Genomic DNA, 20,907 nt, shown 5'->3' with positions numbered 1-20,907 from the left:
CTTCATGAAGCTTCATTTCTCCACGTTCCTAATGTGACTTAAGCAGTGTTTGCTGCAGACTGGAGGTGAGTGATAGATGCTTTAAAATGGTAGGTGTTCGGAATACCACTCCTCTAGGAGAAAGTGCTGTTTTGAATCCTCCATGTCCTGCAGCTGTGGTTCTAAGAGCCTGTGGGTTTCTCACTGCCCAGGCAGTGGACAAGCTTTCTCATGCTTGCTCTGTATTCATTCCAGAGGTAATATCCCCCTGCCCACCTCCTGTGAATCCTGGGGGTGTGGGAGTAATTTAGAATCATGGGAGAAGGGTTAGGTTGGAAGGGACCTCCAAAGCCCACCCAGTCCAACCCCCCTGCAAGGAGCAGGGACATCTCCAACCAGATCAGGTTGCTCAGACCTGGAATGTTTCCAGGGATGGGGCACCCACCACCTCTCTGGGCAACCTGGGACAGTGCTCCAACACCCTCAGTGTAAAAAATTTCTTCCTAATATCTAATCTAAATCTATCTCCCTCTGTTTTGAAACTGTTACCCTTCGTCCTGTCGCACCAGGCCCTGATGAAGAGTCTCTCCCCACCTTTCCTGCAGCCCCCTTTAGGCACTGGGAGCTGCTCTGAGGTCTCCCCGGAGCCTCCTCTTCTCCAGGCTGAACAGCCCCAGCTCTCCCAGCCTGGCCTCACAGCAGAGCTGCTCCAGCCCTCTCAGCATCTGCGTGGCCTCCTCTGGATCCTCTCCAACAGGTCCACGTCCTTCTGATGTTGAGGGCTCCAGAGCTGGATGCAGCGCTGCAGATGGGGTCTCACCAGAGCGGAGCAGAGGGGCAGAATCCCCTCCCTCGACCTGCTGCCCACGCTGCTGGGGATGCAGCCCAGGATGTGGTTGGCTTTCTGGGCCGCAGCTCATGTTGAGCTTCTCGTCCACCAGCACTCCCAAGTCCTTCTCCTCAGGGCTGCTCTCCATCCATTCCCCGCCCAGCCTGTATTTGTGCCTGGGATTGCCCTGACCCATGTGCATTTGGCCTGGTTGAACTTCCTGAGGTTGGCACGGGCCCACCTCTCCAGCCTGTCCAGGTCCCTCTGGATGGCATCCCTCCCTTCCAGCGTGTCAACAGCACCACACAGCTTGGTGTTGGCAAACTTGCTGAGGCTCTAACTTACCTTGGCTTTCAATCTGGTTTCTGTAGGGAAGCCTGCCCAAGTGGGTTTCTCTCTTGGTACTCCTGCCATGTTTAACCACTGGCTGATACAAGCTGTGTTTGACAAGGGTGTATATGTTCCACCCAGGTGGGTGAAAATGGGCTGGGCAGTGATGCTGCCAGTGCTCTCAGCCAGCATGTGGTGGTGACCTGCTCTCCAGTGCCTTGGGCACTGCCATTCAGGGTGTGCGTGGCTGTGGCTGACCTGTAGTATGGCAAGAGACTTGTGGGGATGACACGGGACTGGGTGACTGGAGGGAGTACAGAGGCAAATGTGGGGAGGAGCCAGGAGTATACTATAGGAGGGTGTCACAGGAGTACCTGACACAGCTGAAGAAAGTCAAGCAAAGCTGCTCTCTACTTCTGCTTCACTTTATTCTTGTTGCCAGTATTAATCCACCACTGCCAGCTGGAGTAGAACTGGAGCTGTTCTAGAGCAGCTGTGTTGCTCAGACTTGGTTGTCACTGGCACTGTTTCTCTCTCAGGTTACTGAGCTGTGTGGCAGCAGAGAGCTGGCTCTTAGTAGCAGATTTGTTTCTCCCTTACAAACTGGAGAAACAGCAGTTGTACCAGTTAAAGGTTGTAGAGGTGCTGGTTCAGGTTCTGCTGCTGCTAACCTGTCCTATCCTTAGAGAGAAGTCAAGGAGGAGCAGAGATAAGCCTTGCTTCCAAAGACAAATGGGAGATTGGAACACTAAACTAATTGTTTCATAGTTCAACTGTAGGCAGTGCCGCAGTGGCTGATGAATGGCAGGGAGTAAATCCCCTGTTCTCCCTGGGAAGCACAGCACCTTGTAGACCCACTGAGGTAGACTGCAGGAAAAGACTCTGGTAGCACAGCTCCCACAGGTGAAGCCCCCTTCCATCACTAAGGCAAAGAAAAAAGTAACTGCAAGTTCCTAGCGCTGGAGGCCTGCACAGCCACTGCTTCTGTCCTCCCCTTCTCCAGCAGGGCTGTGCAGCAGAGTGCACCTCACTGCACAAAGGATGTGAGGCTGCAACCCTCAGAGCTGCAGGAGAGGCTGTGCAGTCAAGCTGTGCTCTTCTGTGCTGCTACCACAGCACAGCCTGTCCTGAGGGGAGAGCTTTCAGAAAGGCCTGATAAGGTGACATTTCCCACAGCTGGTGCTGAAGTCATCCATCTGACTCATCAAATACCTTTAGCTGTCATGTGACAGGAGTGGTTTTCCATTTTTCCAGCAATTCAATGATTTCCAACCCTAGTACCATCGCTGGAACTGTTCTGTGCTGTTCCCCGACTGCTTCCTCCGCCTGCCTGCAAGGTGCCTGAGATGCTGCAGTTTGTCCTCAGTTGCAGAAGGACTTGCCCAAGTCCTTCTGGGGTCCCTCACTCTCTGTGAGGGTGTTTGCTCCACATTACCTGGAGCTGGCCCCAGTTCTGAGTTCTAACTCACCTATTGTGACAAGAGGAGAGAAACGTGATAGTTGATGTGAGTTAACCACAGAGTAGCTCTCCTAGACTCGGGAACGTACAAACGCAATGGAGCAGCTCCACAGCAACTCAGCAGGAATGTGAGCTGCCCAAGCACGAAAAGGAGAAATGTGTGCGCTCTACTTACACCTGTGAAACAGGAACTTTAATGTAGCACAAAGGATTATTAATTCTCATTGCCATGGCAGTAAGGGATAGGAGGGAAGTAGAAATTTGGTGACAAGCATGTTTACAATCAGCAGAGCAAGGAGGATGGTGCCTCACCATTTCATGAAGACCTCTCAATCCCAGGTATCTAAAGATTTTATTATGGTACAGAGGAGGAACAGCTGGATGGGGACACTCCAGGATAAAAGCGAAGCTCCAGGTTAGCAGCGGATTCCCATACCAATAGCCATGAATGTCCCAAATGTCCCACCGCTCTGCATCATCGTTTTGCCAACTCCACCCATCAGCTCTCGTCCTCTCATGCCAATCCTGAGATAAAGAAAAGCACAGGAATTATATAAAAGCTGAAGGCTGACAGGTAACAGACATGCAGCAGAAGACATCTGACACAACCACCTAATGGTTGCCTGAGTGCCCAAATCAAGATGTGTCCTTTTCACTCTAAATTTAAAACGATACCTCCTACATCTGCAAGGGGATGGGCTGCAGTGCCCTATGCCTGAGCTATGGCAAACAAAACCAGAGCTGTTGTGTATGGGGCACTTGAGTGACCCTCACCAATGGCCCATGTGTATTTTTTCCTGCAGTGGTACCAGCTGATGCTGTGCCCTCTTGCCACACCACCAGCAGGAACAGATTTACCTGCTAGTGCCCCAAATACCCTTAATTTGGGGGAAAAAAATTGTGCTAAGTATCTGACTTGCCAGAGAATAAAAAGGGTCTGACCGAGCTGTTGTACTACCATCCTGTCTGGCTGCGGTGGCAGTGTTTTTTAATGCCACTTACTTGAAACCATATTGCAAACTAACTTCCTATTAATCACTAACACTGTATTTTTAACAGGAGAGAAACTTGAAAGGCCTAGAGATGTCCAGGGGCAGTTCTCTTCTCCAGTTCCCATTTACCTGAGGTCAGAATGAAACAAACAAAAAAAAGTGTTCCTTCTCAGAAAGCTCTCATAATATTTGGCTTTTAAGCACTGAGGTGATTGTAGGGTCTGAAGAATTTAATGCGCTTGATTTTTAAAACATGGAGATTTTCCCTCCAAAATGGTACAACAGAAGTAACGTAGCTGTGTCATTCAAGTATGACAGAACCACTGTCACTGCTTCTTCTTAACATCCTAGAGCTGTTTTTTCTGCTAGCATCGTACCACTTACAAATACTCTCCAGGATCTGAGAGAGATCAGAAAACTTTAAAAACTCTTATCAGATTAGACTTTGTGCCTTTTCCTCCTTTTAGGCTCAGTACCAAATCATTGCCCATGTTTAATCACAGATTAAAAACCTCAAGCAGAAAGAGTTCTGCAAAAGATGAAAGAGCTTATTTCAGTAACTCCTTTTCACAGACAGTGTGTGCGAAAACCAGTCAGTGAGCAGCACAAGAGCTAACCTGGGCAGCAAGCATTGTTTGTTTCTGTGCCGGCATGCCAGGGAGCGCTGGAGGAGGGTGGAACATTGTCCCCCTCCGATTCACAGCGGGATTGTGCCAGCGCCAGCCACAGCTCTGCCTACACTCTGGCAATTAAGACTCAGAGTCAGTACAGTCATTGCCTCCATGCAGAGCGATGGGACACCCAAAGCAACCACGATGCAGATGCCCGAGAGCCTGCAGAGTACCTCAGGAGGCTTTAGAGCGAGGAGATGGCTGCACGTGTGTCTGCATGGAAAATTCACCCAGCTCCTCCTGGAACTGGTCTTCCACAGCCTCAGTTTCCCAACGAAAGCTCCCTTACAACTGGCAGGAAAAGGTCTGTGCAACCACAACCTCCTCGCACACAGATGACCCAAAGGTGACGCCTCACCACTGACAGACTTTCCCATTTGAGGTCAGGGTTGAGAGCAGGCTCTCGAACCACAGCTAACTCGGAGCCACTGGCAAAGTTTCACCTACGTGATGACACAGGACCAAACCCACGCCTCCCTTCCCAGTCCCAGAGTGGGAGCATTTCTCTCTGGCTATTGCTGTGTTACAGAAGCCATATCCTCGGCATACCTGAGGCAGGAAAAAGTGCCAAACAGCGCTCCAGCTGCCATGCCCACTGCAAAGCCCATCATGAAACCCATCTTTACTCTGTCAAAGCAGCTGGGCTGCGATTGCCCATATGGGCCCACGGTCACAGGCATCTAGAAAAGAGAGCACAAAAACCGACACAGACTTACTGCTTTGTCTAATCCACTTCTATAACCAAAGTGGGCAGCAGAGCAGGCCCGCACGTTCCAGCGCCCCTCATAAGCATAGTGCCAGAGGCTTTGGAGGCTTTCAGACTTGTTTCCTTGTCTGACATGTAGAAAAAGGCAGGGAGGAAGTGCCGGTGCCTTGATGACGGTCCCGTCTGCCCTCAGCAAGCCCCTGTGTGCGCTGCTGCCTCCGAGAGCTATTTCAAGGCCTCACCCCGTGCTCTTCAGCTCCCGGCGAGCAGTGCACGGCGTCACCGGCCTCGGAGGCAGAGCAGCACGGCAGCGAGCCTGCCCTTCGAGAGCCCAAGGCCAGGGCGGGGGCTCACGGCACTGACCGTCCCAGCGGCTCCCTAGGAGGGGGCGGGGGTGGCGACGGCCTCCCGCAAGGCCGCGCACCAGGGCCCTCAGCGCCCACTTCTCCGCATGAGCATTTCGGCCGGGCCGGGCCGCGCCCCGGGGAGACCCAGGAGACCCGGCCCCCTGCCCTCGCCCGTACCTCGCTCTCACGGCCGCGCCGCGCCGTCCGCCGCTGCCCGCTCCGGCCTCCGCTTCCGGCGCGAGCCGTGACGCAGCCGGAAGCGGCGGGCAGCCGCCCCCCCCACCCCCGCTGCCGCCATGCTGCTGTGGCGGTGCCTGGCGGCCCTGCGGGGGTTCCCCGCTCCTCGGCGGCTTTCGGCGGCTGCGGCGCGACCGGCACCGGCGGCTGCACAGGGAGCGGGTAAGGCCGCGGTGGAGTGTGGGGGGCGGGGGCGGCGGCGGGGCCCGAGGCGCGGGCTGGCCCGGCCGATGGAGCGCGGTCCCGCCGCTGCCGGGGGTGCCTGACGGCGGCTCGCCCCTTCCCCCCCACCCAGGGCGAAGCGGCGATGGAGGCGGCGCAGGCGGCGCGCTGCGGCCGCTCTACATGGACGTCCAGGCCACCACCCCGCTGGTAAGGACCGGCCTCAAGGACCGGCCTCTCCCCCGCGTTCCCAGCCTCCTGACTGCCCGTACCCGGCAGAACGGGGGAAGGGCAGAAATAAGCTTCCTTCTCCTTTTTTCCCGGAGCGCTCGCGCGCTTCCCGCCTTGGGGGCTCTCCCCGCGCGCCTGGGCACGGCCGCGTCAGGGACGGAGGCCTTCAGCCGGGGCCCCGGGCGTCCGGGCCTTCCCCCGCAAGGCCTTGTAACCCCGACACGAGCGTCTCCGCGCCCTGGGCTCCCCGCCGCGGCCCGGCCGTGCGGAGGCTCGGTGCCTCCGTCTGCGCTCTGCGGAGCCGCCTTGGAGCTGGCACCCGCACCTGCGGGGATGAGCACTGCTTTGAGCGGCGGCAAAAAATTTATTTAGCCGAAACACCTACCTGTGTCATTTTTCCTGACTTTTTAAGACCTTGTATTTCTGCCCAGAAGATCCCATTCTTCTGCGATCGTCTTGATGCAGATCGAGGTTAGGTGCGAGGGCACAGAACGCAATTGCCAGGTGCTCGTATTTCCCGGAGGCTGCGTTCTATATAACGTGCAGTAGCATCAAGTTTTTGAGATCTGGCATGAGCTAAACCTCGACACTGCAGCAGAAGTGCTGCCAATCCTGGGGCAGAGGTGGGGGGCATGCGTGTAGAGGGGACGGAGATGCTTTTCCTTCTCCGTTTGTAAGGCTGGGTGGTTTGTGTCCTGCAGGATCCCAGAGTCCTGGACAGCATGCTCCCCTACCTGACGGCCTACTATGGTAACCCCCATTCCAGGACACACTCCTATGGCTGGGAGAGTGAGGCAGCCATGGAGAAGGCAAGGCGGGTGAGTCTTCAGCTCTCTGCAGTTGCAGGGGTTTTCCTGCTGGCGAGGACATTCAATGTTGAAAGAAAATCAAAAGCGATGAGAAAACTGTTGTAGTTAGTTCTGTGTGGGCTGGGTTTAGCAGCTTCCTCTTTGCGTAGCTATGCTTTAGCAGATTTATTGCAAGAAAAAATAGTGAGATTAGAGCAACTGAAGTCGCAGAAACCAATACTTTAGGCAAAGGTGCCTCAGGACTTTTTGTTTCCTTTCGATCATAAGCATGCTGCTGCAGTAATTGGACTAACTTCATATTATATAATTCTCCTAAACTTAGATATGGGTCTTTGGTCTTTTTTTTTTTTTTTTTTTTTTTTTAAGTCATACTGGGTTTTTGTCTACTTAACTTTTATGTTCTTTTATGACAGGCTAATACTTAATGCCACTAGAGCTAATGACTAGGAATTCGTTATGTATTTTATATTAATGCAGATATTTAGACTATTGTACCTGTAGCATAACTTTGTTAGATACTAGCTGTAGTCCTTTCGAGGCTCAAGGGGGTATTCTTGAAAGCATTTTGCACATGTTTTGCTACGGTAAGTTCATTGTATTTTATCTTAATGAATCAAGTTTGTGTTTCTTTTTAAACAGCAAGTTGCAGATTTAATAGGAGCTGATTCAAGGGAAATTATATTTACCAGTGGTGCAACAGAATCAAATAATATGGCAATTAAGGTAAAAAGTTTACACTGATAGTTATTTATTATGTTAAAATTATACTCTTAAGAACTGTATACATCTTTCAGCAGTTTAATGTTAATACATTGGCCTAATTAGGAAATATTTGCATTCCTGGATTTACTGCTTGTGGTATTCTGCTACATACATAGAGGAAGTACTGGGATGTTTTGGTGCCCAGGACATGGCTTTGAGTACAGAGTGTAATACTCTGTGTTTACCTTACATGCACCAAATACAGTCCTTCTGCTTATGTAATTAAAATCTTTATCATGAAGTATAGTAGAGAAGCTGATTACATACTTTTTTCTGACTAAGACTAGGCAGTGTTTTAACATTCTGTATGTGGCTGTTCAGACTTGTCATATATGACTCCATTGCTTTTTTAAAAAATTATTTCTGTGAATAGTGTCTAGAACTGAACATCAGTTGACATTTACACAGGCTTTTTGAAAAGTGCTTTTTGCTTTGGAAAAATGAGTGCTGATGGAAATACATAGTATGAATGACGTGCCAGTACCTTTGAGATTCATGACTTTGGGGCAAATAGGGAAGGTCCAAGTGAATTATATCTAAATAGCAATTGCATTTTGAGTAAAGCTTGCTTTCTTCAGCGGTCTAATGGCAAATTTCTTGTTCATGGATTGTGCCTGACAGGGTGTTGCAAGGTTCTATAAATCCAGAAAAAAGCATATAATTACTACACAAACAGAACACAAGTGCGTGTTGGATTCTTGCCGTTTCTTGGAGACAGAAGGTTTTCGGGTCACTTATCTACCTGTTAAGAAAAGTGGGCTCATAGATTTGAAGGTAGGTTGTTTACTGACAGAAAGAAAGTGAAAATAGAAGAGGTATTTGCTTATGTAGTCTTGATGATAAAGAACAAAGCATGATAAATGTAATGAATGAGAGTCACAGTCAAATCTCTGTCACAGTTGGAGGAGGATTTTCTGTTCTGTCTGGTGCTCTAGACTTTGTCTCAACTGAAACATCTGCCTCTGATCCCACTGTTCACCTGCTGTCATTCATACTCATGGAAGTGGAGCTGTTGCGTAAGCTATAGAGAGCCCAGTACCTGACTAGGATGGAGCTGGCTTTGCTACAGGAGTTAGTGGTGAAATTTCCTGACCTGATCTACTCAAGGCATCAGACGCAGCGATTACAGTACTTCCTTCTGATTGCTGTCCATGAACTGACCCTTCTGGGTGTACTGGCTGCAGTCCTGGGATTTAGAAGTTGTATATGCTTAATATGCAAGCGCCCAACATAAGGAGGACATGGACTGGGTGGAGAGGGGCCAGAGGAGGGCCACGAAGATGATGAGAGGGCTGGAGCACCTCTGCTGTGAGGCCAGGCTGAGAGAGCTGGGGCTGTTCAGCCTGGAGAAGAGGAGGCTCCGGGGAGACCTGAGAGCGGCTCCCAGTGCCCAAAGGGGGCTGCAGGAAAGGTGGGGAGAGACTCTTCAGCAGGGCCTGGTGTGACAGGACGAGGGGTAACGGTTTCAAAATAGAGGGAGGTAGATGTAGATTAGATATTAGGAAAAAAATTTTTACACTGAGGGTGGTGGGACACTGTCCCAGGTTGCCCAGAGAGGTGGTGGATGCCCCATCCCTGGAAACATTCCAGGCCAGGTTGGCCGGGGCTCTGAGCAACCTGATCTGGTTGGAGATGTCCCTGCTCCTGGGAGGGGTGTTGGGCTGGAGGGGCGTTAACGGTCCTTTCCAACCCAAACCATTCTGTGATTGTAATTACATCATTTGTGTCCTGTAATACAGGGCAGCATCAGTTTTATTTCTAGCCGTGTCACCTGGCTTGGAGAAATATTGTGTGGATGTGGTGGGGTGGAGTGGTCAGGCCTACAGGCGCAGAGGTGTCAGTCATGTTCTCTGAGAAATTTCCTGGTAGACTTCTCCTTTGTATGACACTTTCTTGTCTGTAGTGCAGTTCCTTTATAAGCAACCTCACTTTGTCTAGATTAAGATTGTCTGTTTTGTGGGTGGTTAATTCATTAAAGAAAATTGTTCAGAGGCATGTGTGAGACATCGCAAAAGCCCATGCTGACTTGGTTTAATCAAGTCAAGTGGCATGGTGCATGCCAGGGTTAGGATATGCAGAAAGGCAATTGATCATGCTCCTCTTCCTACAGGAGTTAGTGTGCACGTGGATCAGTGCTCTCACCAGGACTGTTTGTCAGAACTGGAGGGGTTTGTTGGCAATACACTAGTTAGGGGGCTGGTGGTGAGGATTTGCTAGCAAATTGAAGGTGTGCACAGGAATCTTGCTTCTGCTGTTAGTCACAATTTCTGTCTGTCTGAATATTTCACCAGGAGTTGGAGGCTGCGTTCCAGCCAGATACAAGTTTGGTTTCTGTAATGACTGTGAATAATGAAATAGGAGTAAAGCAGCCCATTCATGACATTGGTGAGTACACCATGGCTTCCAGAGGCCACCTGATGTCGCTTCTGCTTCATTTTACTTAATATTTTCATAGCCAAGTGTGGCTAAGGTGTAGCATAATAATGCTGTTGCAAGTAAAAACTTATTTTGAAAGGGAAATGAGAACGAAATTAAGTACTTTTACAGTGAGCTTTGCAGCAATTATAGCCTTGTAGTACAGATCAGCTGTGGAGTTTCTGCTTTTGTTCTGAATTGTACGATGGATGAAAAAAATGCACAGAATAACTGGCCAAATTGATTTTACATACTGTAAGGGTTTATTGAGCACTTGCAGTGTTTAAGAGGAAAAATGTGCAGAATTTGGTGTGGGAGGTGATGGGGAGCACCACACTTAGACACCCCTTCCCCTTAGTATTGTCATATGCAGTTATAAACAACTGACTTGGAGGTCAAAAGGCTGCTGAAGAGCCAGCTTTCTGGAACAGGAGGCAGGGAAAGGGTGAGCCAGGCTCTGAGCAGGCAAATGGAGAGTCAGGGACCTCTAAGCGGTCTGGTAGACCAGATGAAGGGAGAGCTAGAGAACCAGGGTCGTTGGAGCAGACAGGGTGAGGAGGTGGCCCATGTGTGCAGCTCCCTGGATCTTGTGGTGATTCATTGATAACATTTCCCATGACACTGATATCAGCCCCTCCCTCCATTTCATTTTCAAGATGTCCTTTCATAAGATGCTTGAGTTCTTAGTTTTTAGGCTTTGGCCTCTGCCCCGGACTTTATACCGCACGGTGCTAGAGGATATTGTTTTCCCGAACTGTGGCACGCACCTTATCCTGTTGGGCAGCTGATTTTCCTCTTGCTTAGCTGCTGCATTTTTCTTTTCTGTATTATGCTCGAAGCAGCGTTTTCCCCAGGGCTCTTCAAGGTTATATTTCTTCATTGACAAGTGATTGACCATCAGTGAGTTGGTTATAGGCCTGAGGACTCTGTTTTCCTCCTGTGCTTATATTGTCAAGGCTATTACTGTTGTCCCACACTCAAATGCCAGAGATTCCTGGTACCAAGCTCTCAGTCCAACAGTAAGTCTCATAACACATTGATAATAGGTCTAATAAGCCAGGACTGGAGCCTTGCAGAGTTAAGCTAAGCCTCTCTTACCAAGAAGCCTGTGGCCTGACGTTAGCAGTAGCAATGCCATTCTTGCTGGAGCACAGGAGAACAACTGCTTCTGTGAAAGATAGTGCTGAACTTTTTCTGCAAGGAGAGGTCTAGGATGCAACTGTGGTACGTATGGATTCCGTGGAAGATGAGTTGTGAGTTTTTTGATAACAAAAAAAAATAAATATTTGAGTTCACTGCCCATGAACATTACATTATTTTGTTCCTTAGTGTGTTGTAGCTCTGGATGCAAAAACATTGATTGCAGGCTTGAGTGACTTCAGGTGGGAGTAAGCAGTGTGTATGAGGACTAATGACAATTCTGAGGACATTTTTGAAGCCAAGTATTGCAAAAAATTAAAAAATAGAGAAAATGCCTTAAAAATACATGGAAAATATAAACTTGAAAGTAAGGCTGGCTTGTACTGGACTGGTGTTGAGAAGAAAAAGAATCAAGGGGAAAAAAAATTAATTTTTGCCTGTCTGTTTCCCTTTGGGGAAACTTGGATGTCCTGTGCAGCCATTTGTACTTAAACTTAGTATGTGTGGATTTAGAAACAATCTTGCTTCCTAACGGTGGAAGACTTTTTGACTTCTAAACAGAAGAAATTCACCATAGTGTTACCTGCTGACCTGCCTATACCTGTGCCTAGCTAGGCATCAGCTAGAATAGCTCTTATGCATCTTTAGACACTTTTTACTGTAAAAGAAACATGACAACACCCATTTGTTTGTCACCTCAGAACTGGTCCCTGCTGTAAACTGATGCTTTAGATTCATTGTTGGAATCATAACAATTAGATGACATAATGTGGTTTTTTTTTTTTTCTTTTGTGTTTTTATTACAGGTGAGATCTGCCGCGCACATAAGGTTTTCTTCCACACAGATGCTGCACAAGCAATTGGTAAAATTCCCATGGATGTCAACGACATGAAAATTGATCTAATGAGCATCAGTGGCCATAAAATTTATGGCCCCAAAGGTACTTACTGAAGTGGTTTTCTGTAGAATGTTGTTTCCATGCCTACCTAAGTACATACACAAGGTATGAAGTCAAACCTATCTGCTAGTGACTCATACTTAAACTGTAGAAAACTATTCAAAGACTGGTATTGGACTGACTCTGGAGTAGTTCAGGCACTGCTGCCAGACTTAGAGCTGCAGTAAGTGGATCTTCAGTATTGATGAATTGTGAGGTGGCTTCACTGAAGGAAGAAACAGTGTCTTATAATGGTGGCAGCGTTAGGAGGAGTGGCTTTTCAGGACTCGTGTTTGGTGTGAAGCAGCATGCTGAAACGGTTGAAGTGAAATCACTGAGTTATAGAGCAAAGTTTACACTTAAGTGTAACTTGCAACGAGGAGATCAAAAGGTAACTGTAAAATTTAAATTCTGGGTGATTTTCATTGTCCGCTACTTGAATGGCTTCTTTCCCCTAACCTCATTTATGCATCTTCTTTGCAGAATGGGGTTTAAAGTCCAACTATGGATTTTCTGGTTGACTCCCAAATGGTAAAAGTTCAGCTATTATCACTATCACAGTCTATATAGTTTGTAACACTGGATGTTGAAAGACAGAAATCAGGTTTGCTGTATTCTATGTGCTATTTGGAAACAAAAGGCAAAATTACTATTTTTTTCAATATGTATTCTGTACAGAGTTTTGTTCAGTATTCTCCTGAGAGCTGAAGATGTATATCTAGACAAGGACTAAGTTTTCAACCAATAAGCTTGTGCGGGTGTTAGACGTACATTTTCACAACTTACTATGATCAGAGGTTGCAACTGTTTTTCCTGTGGTGACAGTCACTCGCTAGGTTTTGCACATGAAGACATGGAAATCAAGTTTCTAGGTGAAGAGACTAGAGAGTGAAATTGGCTGTCAAAACCGAGTCATCTAATCTGCCTGTTGGAAATTGGTGCCATTGATGAGTCTCACTAATGAGAAGAAAGGGAGAGGACTCCTGGGACTGATGGTGGCCTGATAATCCAGAGAAAGGAGTTATTCTAGAGATTTCAGTTGGAAATTAGTAAGGGAACACCAATGAATGAAATATGTGCACATAAGAACTTCAGTGCAAAGGGATGCACTTCAGCTGTGCACAGGAATTGTGAGAAGTACGGGGAGTAGTGAGTCCTTAGGTAGCTGAAGCACACTTGGAGAAACTGAGCTGCTCCCAGCCTGAATGAAGAGGAACATGAACGGTGGGAACAAACACAATTTCCTAGAAAATATTGTGCTTATATATGCATTCACTATGTTTTTCTCCAGTGAGGTGTCCAAATATGTGTTTGCTGTGAAAATAAGGTATGTTTCCAAACCTTGGAGTCCCTTCTCATAATTTCAGAACTGTGAGTGTGTACTGAACCAGCTTTACTTGTTTTCAAGGGGTTGGTGCTATCTATGTTCGCCGTCGACCACGTGTCAGGCTAGAACCCCTGCAAAGTGGGGGAGGCCAGGAGAGAGGACTGCGGTCTGGGACTGTGCCCACTCCTTTAGCAGTGGGCCTGGGAGCAGCATGTGAAGTGGCACAGGAAGAGATGGAGGTATGTGGGTGAAGATACTTGTCCTGGATTCCAGGAAATAAGATAACAGGGCCAGTTAGGCCTTTGATTCCTTAGGTCTCTTTGTGTCTGCGTGCCTGAATTAAATTTGATTCTTGGGTTGTAACATTAAGTACATGTTTTGAGATCTTCAGGGATGTTTTTGCATAATTGGAAGTTGATTTTCAGCTTTCTTAAGTTTCTTTTTTCTTGAAGTAGTTTGAATCATGGTTTACAGTTGACAGTTTAGTGAAATATGGCTTGAAGTACTTGTACTTATCTCTCAATTCTGCACACGTATTAGCAGCATCTCTGAAAAGGAATAAATAATATTTATGTAATGTATAGAGAAGAAAATAACACTTCCTAGGGCATTGTCATACCTATTAAATGTGTATAAGTTTGAGTTTATTGCAGCTTTGCAACTGAGAATCTGGTTTTTTCCCTAGGTTGGACAGTAAAGTTTATTTGCTAGGTCTTGTGTCTACGCCTCTGTGTGCTGCTATATCTGTGGGCACCGGTGCCTGCCTTACAGCTGGAATGTAAAAATCCTTTAATACAGTGGCAACAGGATGCTTAAGCCAGGAATCTACGCATAGCTACACATAGCTTCTTTCTGAGAGACAGGCAGAAATCTGCTGTGTGAGCTGGGTGGTTATGGAAGCCTTGTTAGAGGCTGGAGAGCATGCAGAGCCTGAATTCTGTATGAGCCTGAGGTCTGGATTCTGTTCCTTGCCTGGCAGAGTTTTGGCATTTCTAAACCAAGTAATACTTGAGATAGCCTTGTTTTCTTCTAAAGCTTTTTCAAGCATGTGAACAAGCGTGAATTGCGTGTGTGAGTCTGGCTGTTTCTGTGCACCGGAGCAGGTACTATACCTTACTGCTCTTTTAGCGTAAGTGACCTCATTTCTTAGTCTAGAATGAGACACTGCACGTGGGCAGTTCTCATTGCACAGGTTACATGCTGTTAAAGCTGAGTTCACAGTAATCGGCAAGTCCGTGTCTTTACGTAGTATAGTTTGAGAGCTCCTAGGGAAATAAGAGGCACTTACTGCAATAGGTGCCCTTTCTTGGGTTGCAAAATACATCATCTTATGCATTACCTAACTTGTGTTTAAACACAAAGAACTCAGTGCTTCTATGAAAGCCAATTTGGCAGCTTGAATAAATATATATGTATGTCTTTTTTCTGAATGGTTTGGAATATTTTTGAAGGCTGAGCTAGCTCGGACCAAACTGGTAATTCTCTTTTAAAACAGTATCTAGAGTAGGCAAAGTTTGATAGTTTCTTGTTATGTTTCAAGTGTATTCTTTCCCTACTCTAACCAAACCCAGCTACTTCAGTCTGCTCATGGCTGGTGACACAAAGCAGTTTTAGTGAGGTCAGACTGTACACTGTTTATTATTTTGGTCTCTTTTCTGATTTCTTTCTGCTAGTATGACCATAAGCGAATCTCACAACTGGCAGAACGGCTGGTGACAAAAATAATGTGTGAAGTTCCTGATGTGGTTATGAATGGAGATAGAGAGCATCGCTATCCAGGTAACATTCATAAAATCCTGAGCCCATTAGAACTGTCTGGCTCTTCAGTGTTAATGGCCATGACTGAATAATGCACTTTATCTACACATTGTGCAAGTACTGCCATATGGGGTAGGATTTTCTCTGAATTTCAATTGATGGAAGGTCTTTTTTCTATTTAATTTATTTGTCTGTAGGATGCATCAATTTATCTTTTGCATATGTGGAAGGGGAGAGTCTTCTGATGGCTCTGAAAGACGTGGCTCTGTCTTCAGGAAGGTAAGTGGAATGTGTGGGAAGGATAGCAGTATATTTTGAAGAGAAAATAACATCTGCTAATGGAGGTACAAACTAAGGAGTGGTCTCCTCTGTGCTCCGTATTTTAATGTTTGGCTAATGAGTCAGCCTGACATTGATTGCATTCTAAGATGAGTTTCTCTGAAGTGGCACATTTCAAATGAAGGTCAAATTTACTAATCCTGAAAGCAAAAAAAAAAACAAAACAAAAAAACCCAACAACAACAAAAAACAAACCTCAAACCCCAAAACAAAACTAGAAAAGCCAACCTTTGAAATTCCTACCTGCCAGGCTTGCAGACTGTTTACCTGTGATCTGAGTAGCCTTGACTTGTAACTGCTGGTGACGCTTTCATTCTAAAGGCTACAAGCTTTTTAGCAGCTTCTGGCCTTCAGCAGGATTTCACACAAGTGGCATATCGTAACTAGAATCTAGCGAGGCTGGACAAATATCTGAATTAAATTAGCTTATAGTGCCTGTGTTCAATGCAAAAGCAGAAAGAAAATTGAATACACTTTCATGGAGCTCTTTTAACTCTACAGGAGGGACCGGTAATGTTTCTGTTACTAAGACAAACTTGAAGCTTATGACTAAGTTAATGGAATGTAAAGATGCCCTCCTTTCCTCAACTTTCAGAACAAAGTGGTCAGCATATCTTAATTAGAAATATGTGTTGACACTATAAGCAGGAAGAACAAGTCTCCACATTACTGTCTCTAAAGCTGAACGCTTCTGTAATTTGAAAATCTCTTCTGAGGCTGTGCTTTGCACAGCAGAGAGCTGTGAACAGCTCCCTGGTTTGCGCTGCATGTTGCTACCTGTAAAAATTGAAAAACATATAACCAGTTTTGCCTACTGCTTCAAGGTGGAAGTTCTTCCTAATGACAACTATAACTAGATCATCTTGCTCTGGATTCCTCTGTGCACTGTTTTTCATTGGTTTGTTTGACTGCCAAACAGCAGCTTGTGAAGTCTTTTTTTTCTTTTTGAATGTTCCTGTTGGTATGTTGCCTTCTCCATCCAGTTCTGTCTTGGCTCATTTGCCTTTTTTCATGGCCTTTACTTCAGCTGCCTCTTAGCCTGCATTCCCACTGCTTCCGTTTGGCATTATGTTTATTCTTACTGCGTTACCTGTGCTCTCTCTTCTTACCTCCTGCTCCTAATTTATTACTCTCATTCCCCTCTAAAGCCTGTCCCTTCCATTCTTTTTCTTCAGCAGCAGAAATACCACTCTTCTAGCTTGTATTCACTAGTGGTTTCTAAGAGGCTGGGGAAGCCAATATAGTTTGTGGTAAAGATTCATAGTAATATTAAATGTCTGTAAGTGACGTGCTCTTTCTTGGGGGAGATTAGTGAAGTGTTACTTCCTTGTAGCATCTGCATGTGCACAAAAGTTTGAAATTTGCCTGCCTTCTCTTTCCCTAGTGCTTGCACGTCAGCTTCTCTGGAGCCTTCCTATGTGTTGCGGGCAATTGGAGCAGATGAAGATTTGGCTCACTCATCTATAAGGTGCGTGCAGTGGTCTTCCCTGATGCTTCCAAATACTTTTCTACTAAAAGTAGACGGTGGATTTGTTCCACCCCTCTGTATGCACATTGTTGTCGTCCTTAATGGTTTTCTTTTGGTTTAGATTTGGCATTGGTCGTTTTACTACAGAAGAAGAAGTGGATTATACAGTGCAGAAGTGCATACAGCATGTTAAGAGGCTGAGGGAAATGAGGTGAGCCATCTCTTATTGAACATAAAGCATTCTTAGGTATGATAATAATTTGAAGGGTTGGATTTAGTTGAAAGTAATTGCTTCAGAAATCTAGTGCTGTCTCTATATAAGCAAGTAGTGTTGCCAGAGTGGGCCTAATGTTAACAGTAGTGACAAATTTTTAAGGAAATACCTGATGACAAACCTTCTCCCAGATCCTGCCTTTGCCAGGGAAAGGACATGAGTAGGGCAAGCACATAGGGCAGTACCTAGAAGTTTCTAGGCCAGAGGTGGTATTACTGGGTATTACTGAGTTTATATGTCAATAAGTTGTTTTATTTTGGGAAAACTGAAAGACTCCTGACTCATCTGGACAGTGTTGAATGCGAGGGCTCAGTCTCTAAGAGGCATGAGTACTTTGTGCCCGAAGTGGGAGCAGGAAATGAGGTGGAGCACCTCTTGTGTTTTGGGCTAAGGGCACAGTTGAGGGACTGATCATCTGAAGCTCATTGACCTCCAGGAGGAAGGAGATAGGTAGATAGGTATCGCATAATTTCTTGTGTAGCTGATGAAATCGTCTGTTTGGTTATTGTTGTAGATATCATCCTGTGCATTTTAGATAGCCTGTGTTTTTCTCGTTTCTTTACAGCCCCCTCTGGGAAATGGTGCAGGATGGAATCGACCTCAAAAGCATTAAATGGACTCAGCACTGAGAAAACATTGCTATCCATGGACTAGATGTGGATTAAAATGCATTTTTTGTACATTCCTGAACAAATTATGCAGCACTTCTGGTTTTTGACACTTGCAATTTAACTGGAAAACTGCCCTTTCTGATCACAGAGTCCAAGAAGCCAAAAATGAAACTAGTCTTTATCGTGGAGAAAGGCAGGATGATGTAACACCAACTGCATTTATATTGACACAGAGAAATTTATGCTAAACCGTAATTTATTTGGAAATGTATTTTCCAATCAGAAAATGAAATCAGTGTGTTCTTCTGAGCCAGTGGAATCCTGGTGAGAGGCTGTTGCTTCTCAATGTATAACATCCCACGTAGCTGTTCTGTGTGTAGCACAGATCTATTGCCAGGCCTCCCCTTCTTTCTGTTTGAGGCGGGCGTCCTGCAACAGTAGCTGGCTTGGTGCTGCTCACATGCATTGTATTGCAAGAAATTCTCAGATAGGAAGAAGCTTGGCATTTCTAGAGGAAAAGGATGTCTGAGTGTGGCTACGTGCCTTCACAGTTAAGTTGTACATGCAGTTAAGAGCAATTTTTTTTCCAGGACCTGTGTGGGTTTTGGCTCTTTCTCCTTGTTTTTATCTATTTTTTTTTTTTTTTTTTTTTTTTTTGGGTGATGCTTATACAGACCAATGAGCATGAATCCAAAACATCCTTCTGGGTTATAGAGTTTGACACAATGATGATGCACTTTGCTGTCTCCTCTGTTGTGTTTTTTCCATGCAATTTTTTTCTAAGTAAGGGAAGAAAACTTGAATGACTGGGGAGGGGGATAGGCAGAATGTCTGCTTCAGTTGCAGGACCAGTTTAGTTGGCACATTGGTGGTGGTGGTGGGGAGAGCAGATAAAGTGCAGTGTCTTAATGTAGTCTGGGTTTTTGTTGTTTTGGTTTTCGGTTGGTGTTTGTTTTTTTTTTTTCCTCCCCTTGTGGGGAGTCCTTTGCTGTTACTCTGAGTTTGCCTATTGGCTGTTGGCTTCTGTCGCACAAGGGAGTCTTGCCGAGTTGAGCCTGGATGTTTTGTCTGGAGATAAGAACATGCGGCTCTGGAGTTTTCTCTGAGTGACAGACTGTACTTCTGTCCGACTAGAGACTTACATGGGAATCTGTTCCCTGCAAATGTTGGGGGAAAGTGTCCGTTAAAAAAGGGTTTGGTGAGATTAATTCATATCAGTGTTTCTTACCTTTGTTGATCTTTCCAGTAGGAAACTTAACCCCATATTAATAAGTGCCTTTGTTTCCGTTGCATAAGCAGACAGCTCTCAAATCAGTTTTGTTGATTGATGGATGCTGTATTAGCTGCTGGATTTATTATACCCTATAGACAGTACGTCTTCAGTTCTGGATGGTATCTACCTCGAGGATGAGCCATGTAATGTAAAAGCTGAAGCTAAGTCTCACAAGGTGGATTGTGTTACAGAAGCCTGTTCCTTTTTTGCTTACCAAGGACAGATTTGGTTGTTGGTAATGCAAAGCTAATTCTCAGTTGTCTTATTTGAAATTATTAGCTTTAGCAGTTTTGATATTGTAGGGCTGGCACCTTATATTTCAGCACAACATTATTAAAACTACCATATGCATAAATAGGTTTTAGAGGTGTTGTGTGTACTATATTTTATCCTTGGGCTATATATGTTTTCTGGATTAAGCATGTGATATCACTTTTCCAGCATGTTTTAGAACTGTATGTTTATGAAATTGTTCTTTGTGTTTCATGAATGATTAAAAAAATACATAGATAAGACTTGAACTCGGCTACTTTCAGTCTTTTCGGATCCACCTTTCTGGCTGAACTATGTAGCACAATCAGTAAGTTGCAAAATTGCAGCATTTCATTACAGAACAGAGAGAGAAAAACTCTTCTGTTTTCTGTGAACACTGTTAGGATCTCTTTCTGTTGTCAAGTCAACATTTGACTTCTGATGAGTCATTCTTCTCAAACTCAGTGCTTGATCTGAGCTAACTTTTTTTAAAACTCAAATAGCTTAAATTGTTATTATTTTGAGAAAAGGGAGTCCCAAGTCTTGAAGATTCTGAGCACCTCTTACATGCTAAGATTTAAAATATAAATTCTACATGTTAACATTTGGGCACCTCATTTGCACTGTTAACAAATGTTTGCTTCAAAATGCTTGTAGGACAAGATGAGGAAAAATTCATAGTGGAGATACTTTTCCCCGTGACAGAAGAAAGTAATGCCAAGGATGAATGTGTAGTTGTAGACCACTGCATGCAGTTAAAGCTCTTGGTATGGGGAGGTAAATGTCTGGGAGGAGAACATTTACAAATGGAACTGCCTGTAACTCAAAAGTGAGGGAGCTGTGGGGTGGGGGTTGGTGGTTAATTGGAGCCATGTGCAGGGCATTAAATTGATAATACAAGGTGAGGATAGCAGGAAGGCGAGGATTTAGTGTCACCATTTTGCAAGTGTCATAAAGATTGATCCAGTGGGACAAACTGGAATAAAATAAACTTCCAATAGTGCAAAATGGTTACATAATACACGAGCGGAGCAAAAAATTATCCGTGATGGATTTTAGAGTTTCTAGATGCTGGTAGAGCACATCACCTAACTACAAAATTTATTCAGTATTTCTTCAGGAAGGATGATGCAGAATTAGACAGTTACCTGTGCGGGACACAGAGAGGAAGAGGGTCAGTTAACAGATTTGTTGACAATATTATACAATATGAAAATATTATACAATATGACAATATTATACAACATTTATGGCTGGCTGATGATTTTTAGAAATTATAAATTAACATAAACACTATTGCTTCCAACAAAGTACCAACTTTTATCTTCCATCTTCTATCTGCTTGATTGATGGGCTTTGTGTTCTCTTCTCTGTCCAGTGTGACTTCAGTCATGGTGCAACTGTGTCCAGTCAAATTGTTTCTGCTAACAACATGCATGCCTTGTGCTTTGAAATGATACAGTTTCCCAAAGCTGAGTCCCAAAAAGTTGGCCTAAAAGATCTCTTCTCCACTAAAGACAGTTTTGATTAGATTTCAGGACGGTGAATAAGGTTCTGCACTGGAAGAAAGCAAATGACAGCTTTTGAAACGGAAAAGC

The 20,907-nt window shown here is 45.4% G+C and overlaps 2 protein-coding genes across 3 annotated transcripts; one reads left to right on the top strand and one right to left on the bottom strand.

Annotated features, from left to right (window-relative positions):
- Positions 1-2,932: 2,932 nt before the first annotated feature.
- On the bottom strand, positions 2,933-5,614 carry ROMO1 (reactive oxygen species modulator 1). The gene is made up of 3 exons (XM_086760362.1): positions 5,491-5,614; positions 4,810-4,940; positions 2,933-3,122 (listed from the first exon to the last, which is right to left on the bottom strand). Exons 2-3 carry the CDS (start codon positions 4,938-4,940, stop codon positions 3,014-3,016), a joined length of 240 nt encoding a protein of 79 aa, XP_086616488.1. The 5' UTR covers positions 5,491-5,614; the 3' UTR covers positions 2,933-3,013.
- NFS1 (NFS1 cysteine desulfurase) lies at positions 5,610-19,578 on the top strand. 2 transcript variants are annotated; one of them, XM_086760360.1, is made up of 13 exons: positions 5,610-5,712; positions 5,846-5,922; positions 6,645-6,761; positions 7,392-7,475; positions 8,136-8,288; positions 9,806-9,899; positions 11,876-12,010; positions 13,416-13,573; positions 15,008-15,113; positions 15,290-15,371; positions 16,816-16,899; positions 17,021-17,110; positions 17,739-19,578. In XM_086760360.1, exons 1-13 carry the CDS (start codon positions 5,610-5,612, stop codon positions 17,800-17,802), a joined length of 1,347 nt encoding a protein of 448 aa, XP_086616486.1. In that variant the 3' UTR covers positions 17,803-19,578. The 2 variants fall into 2 exon arrangements, with proteins under 2 accessions (XP_086616486.1, XP_086616487.1); XM_086760361.1 differs by lacking the exon at positions 8,136-8,288.
- Positions 19,579-20,907: the final 1,329 nt, after the last annotated feature.

Source organism: Chlamydotis macqueenii, chromosome 16 (genome assembly GCF_036417535.1).
Source record: "Chlamydotis macqueenii isolate bChlMac1 chromosome 16, bChlMac1.mat, whole genome shotgun sequence".
Lineage (NCBI taxonomy): Eukaryota > Metazoa > Chordata > Aves > Otidiformes > Otididae > Chlamydotis > Chlamydotis macqueenii.
Note: the sequence above shows the minus strand (reverse complement) of the source record. Positions and strands in the feature narration are given on the sequence as shown.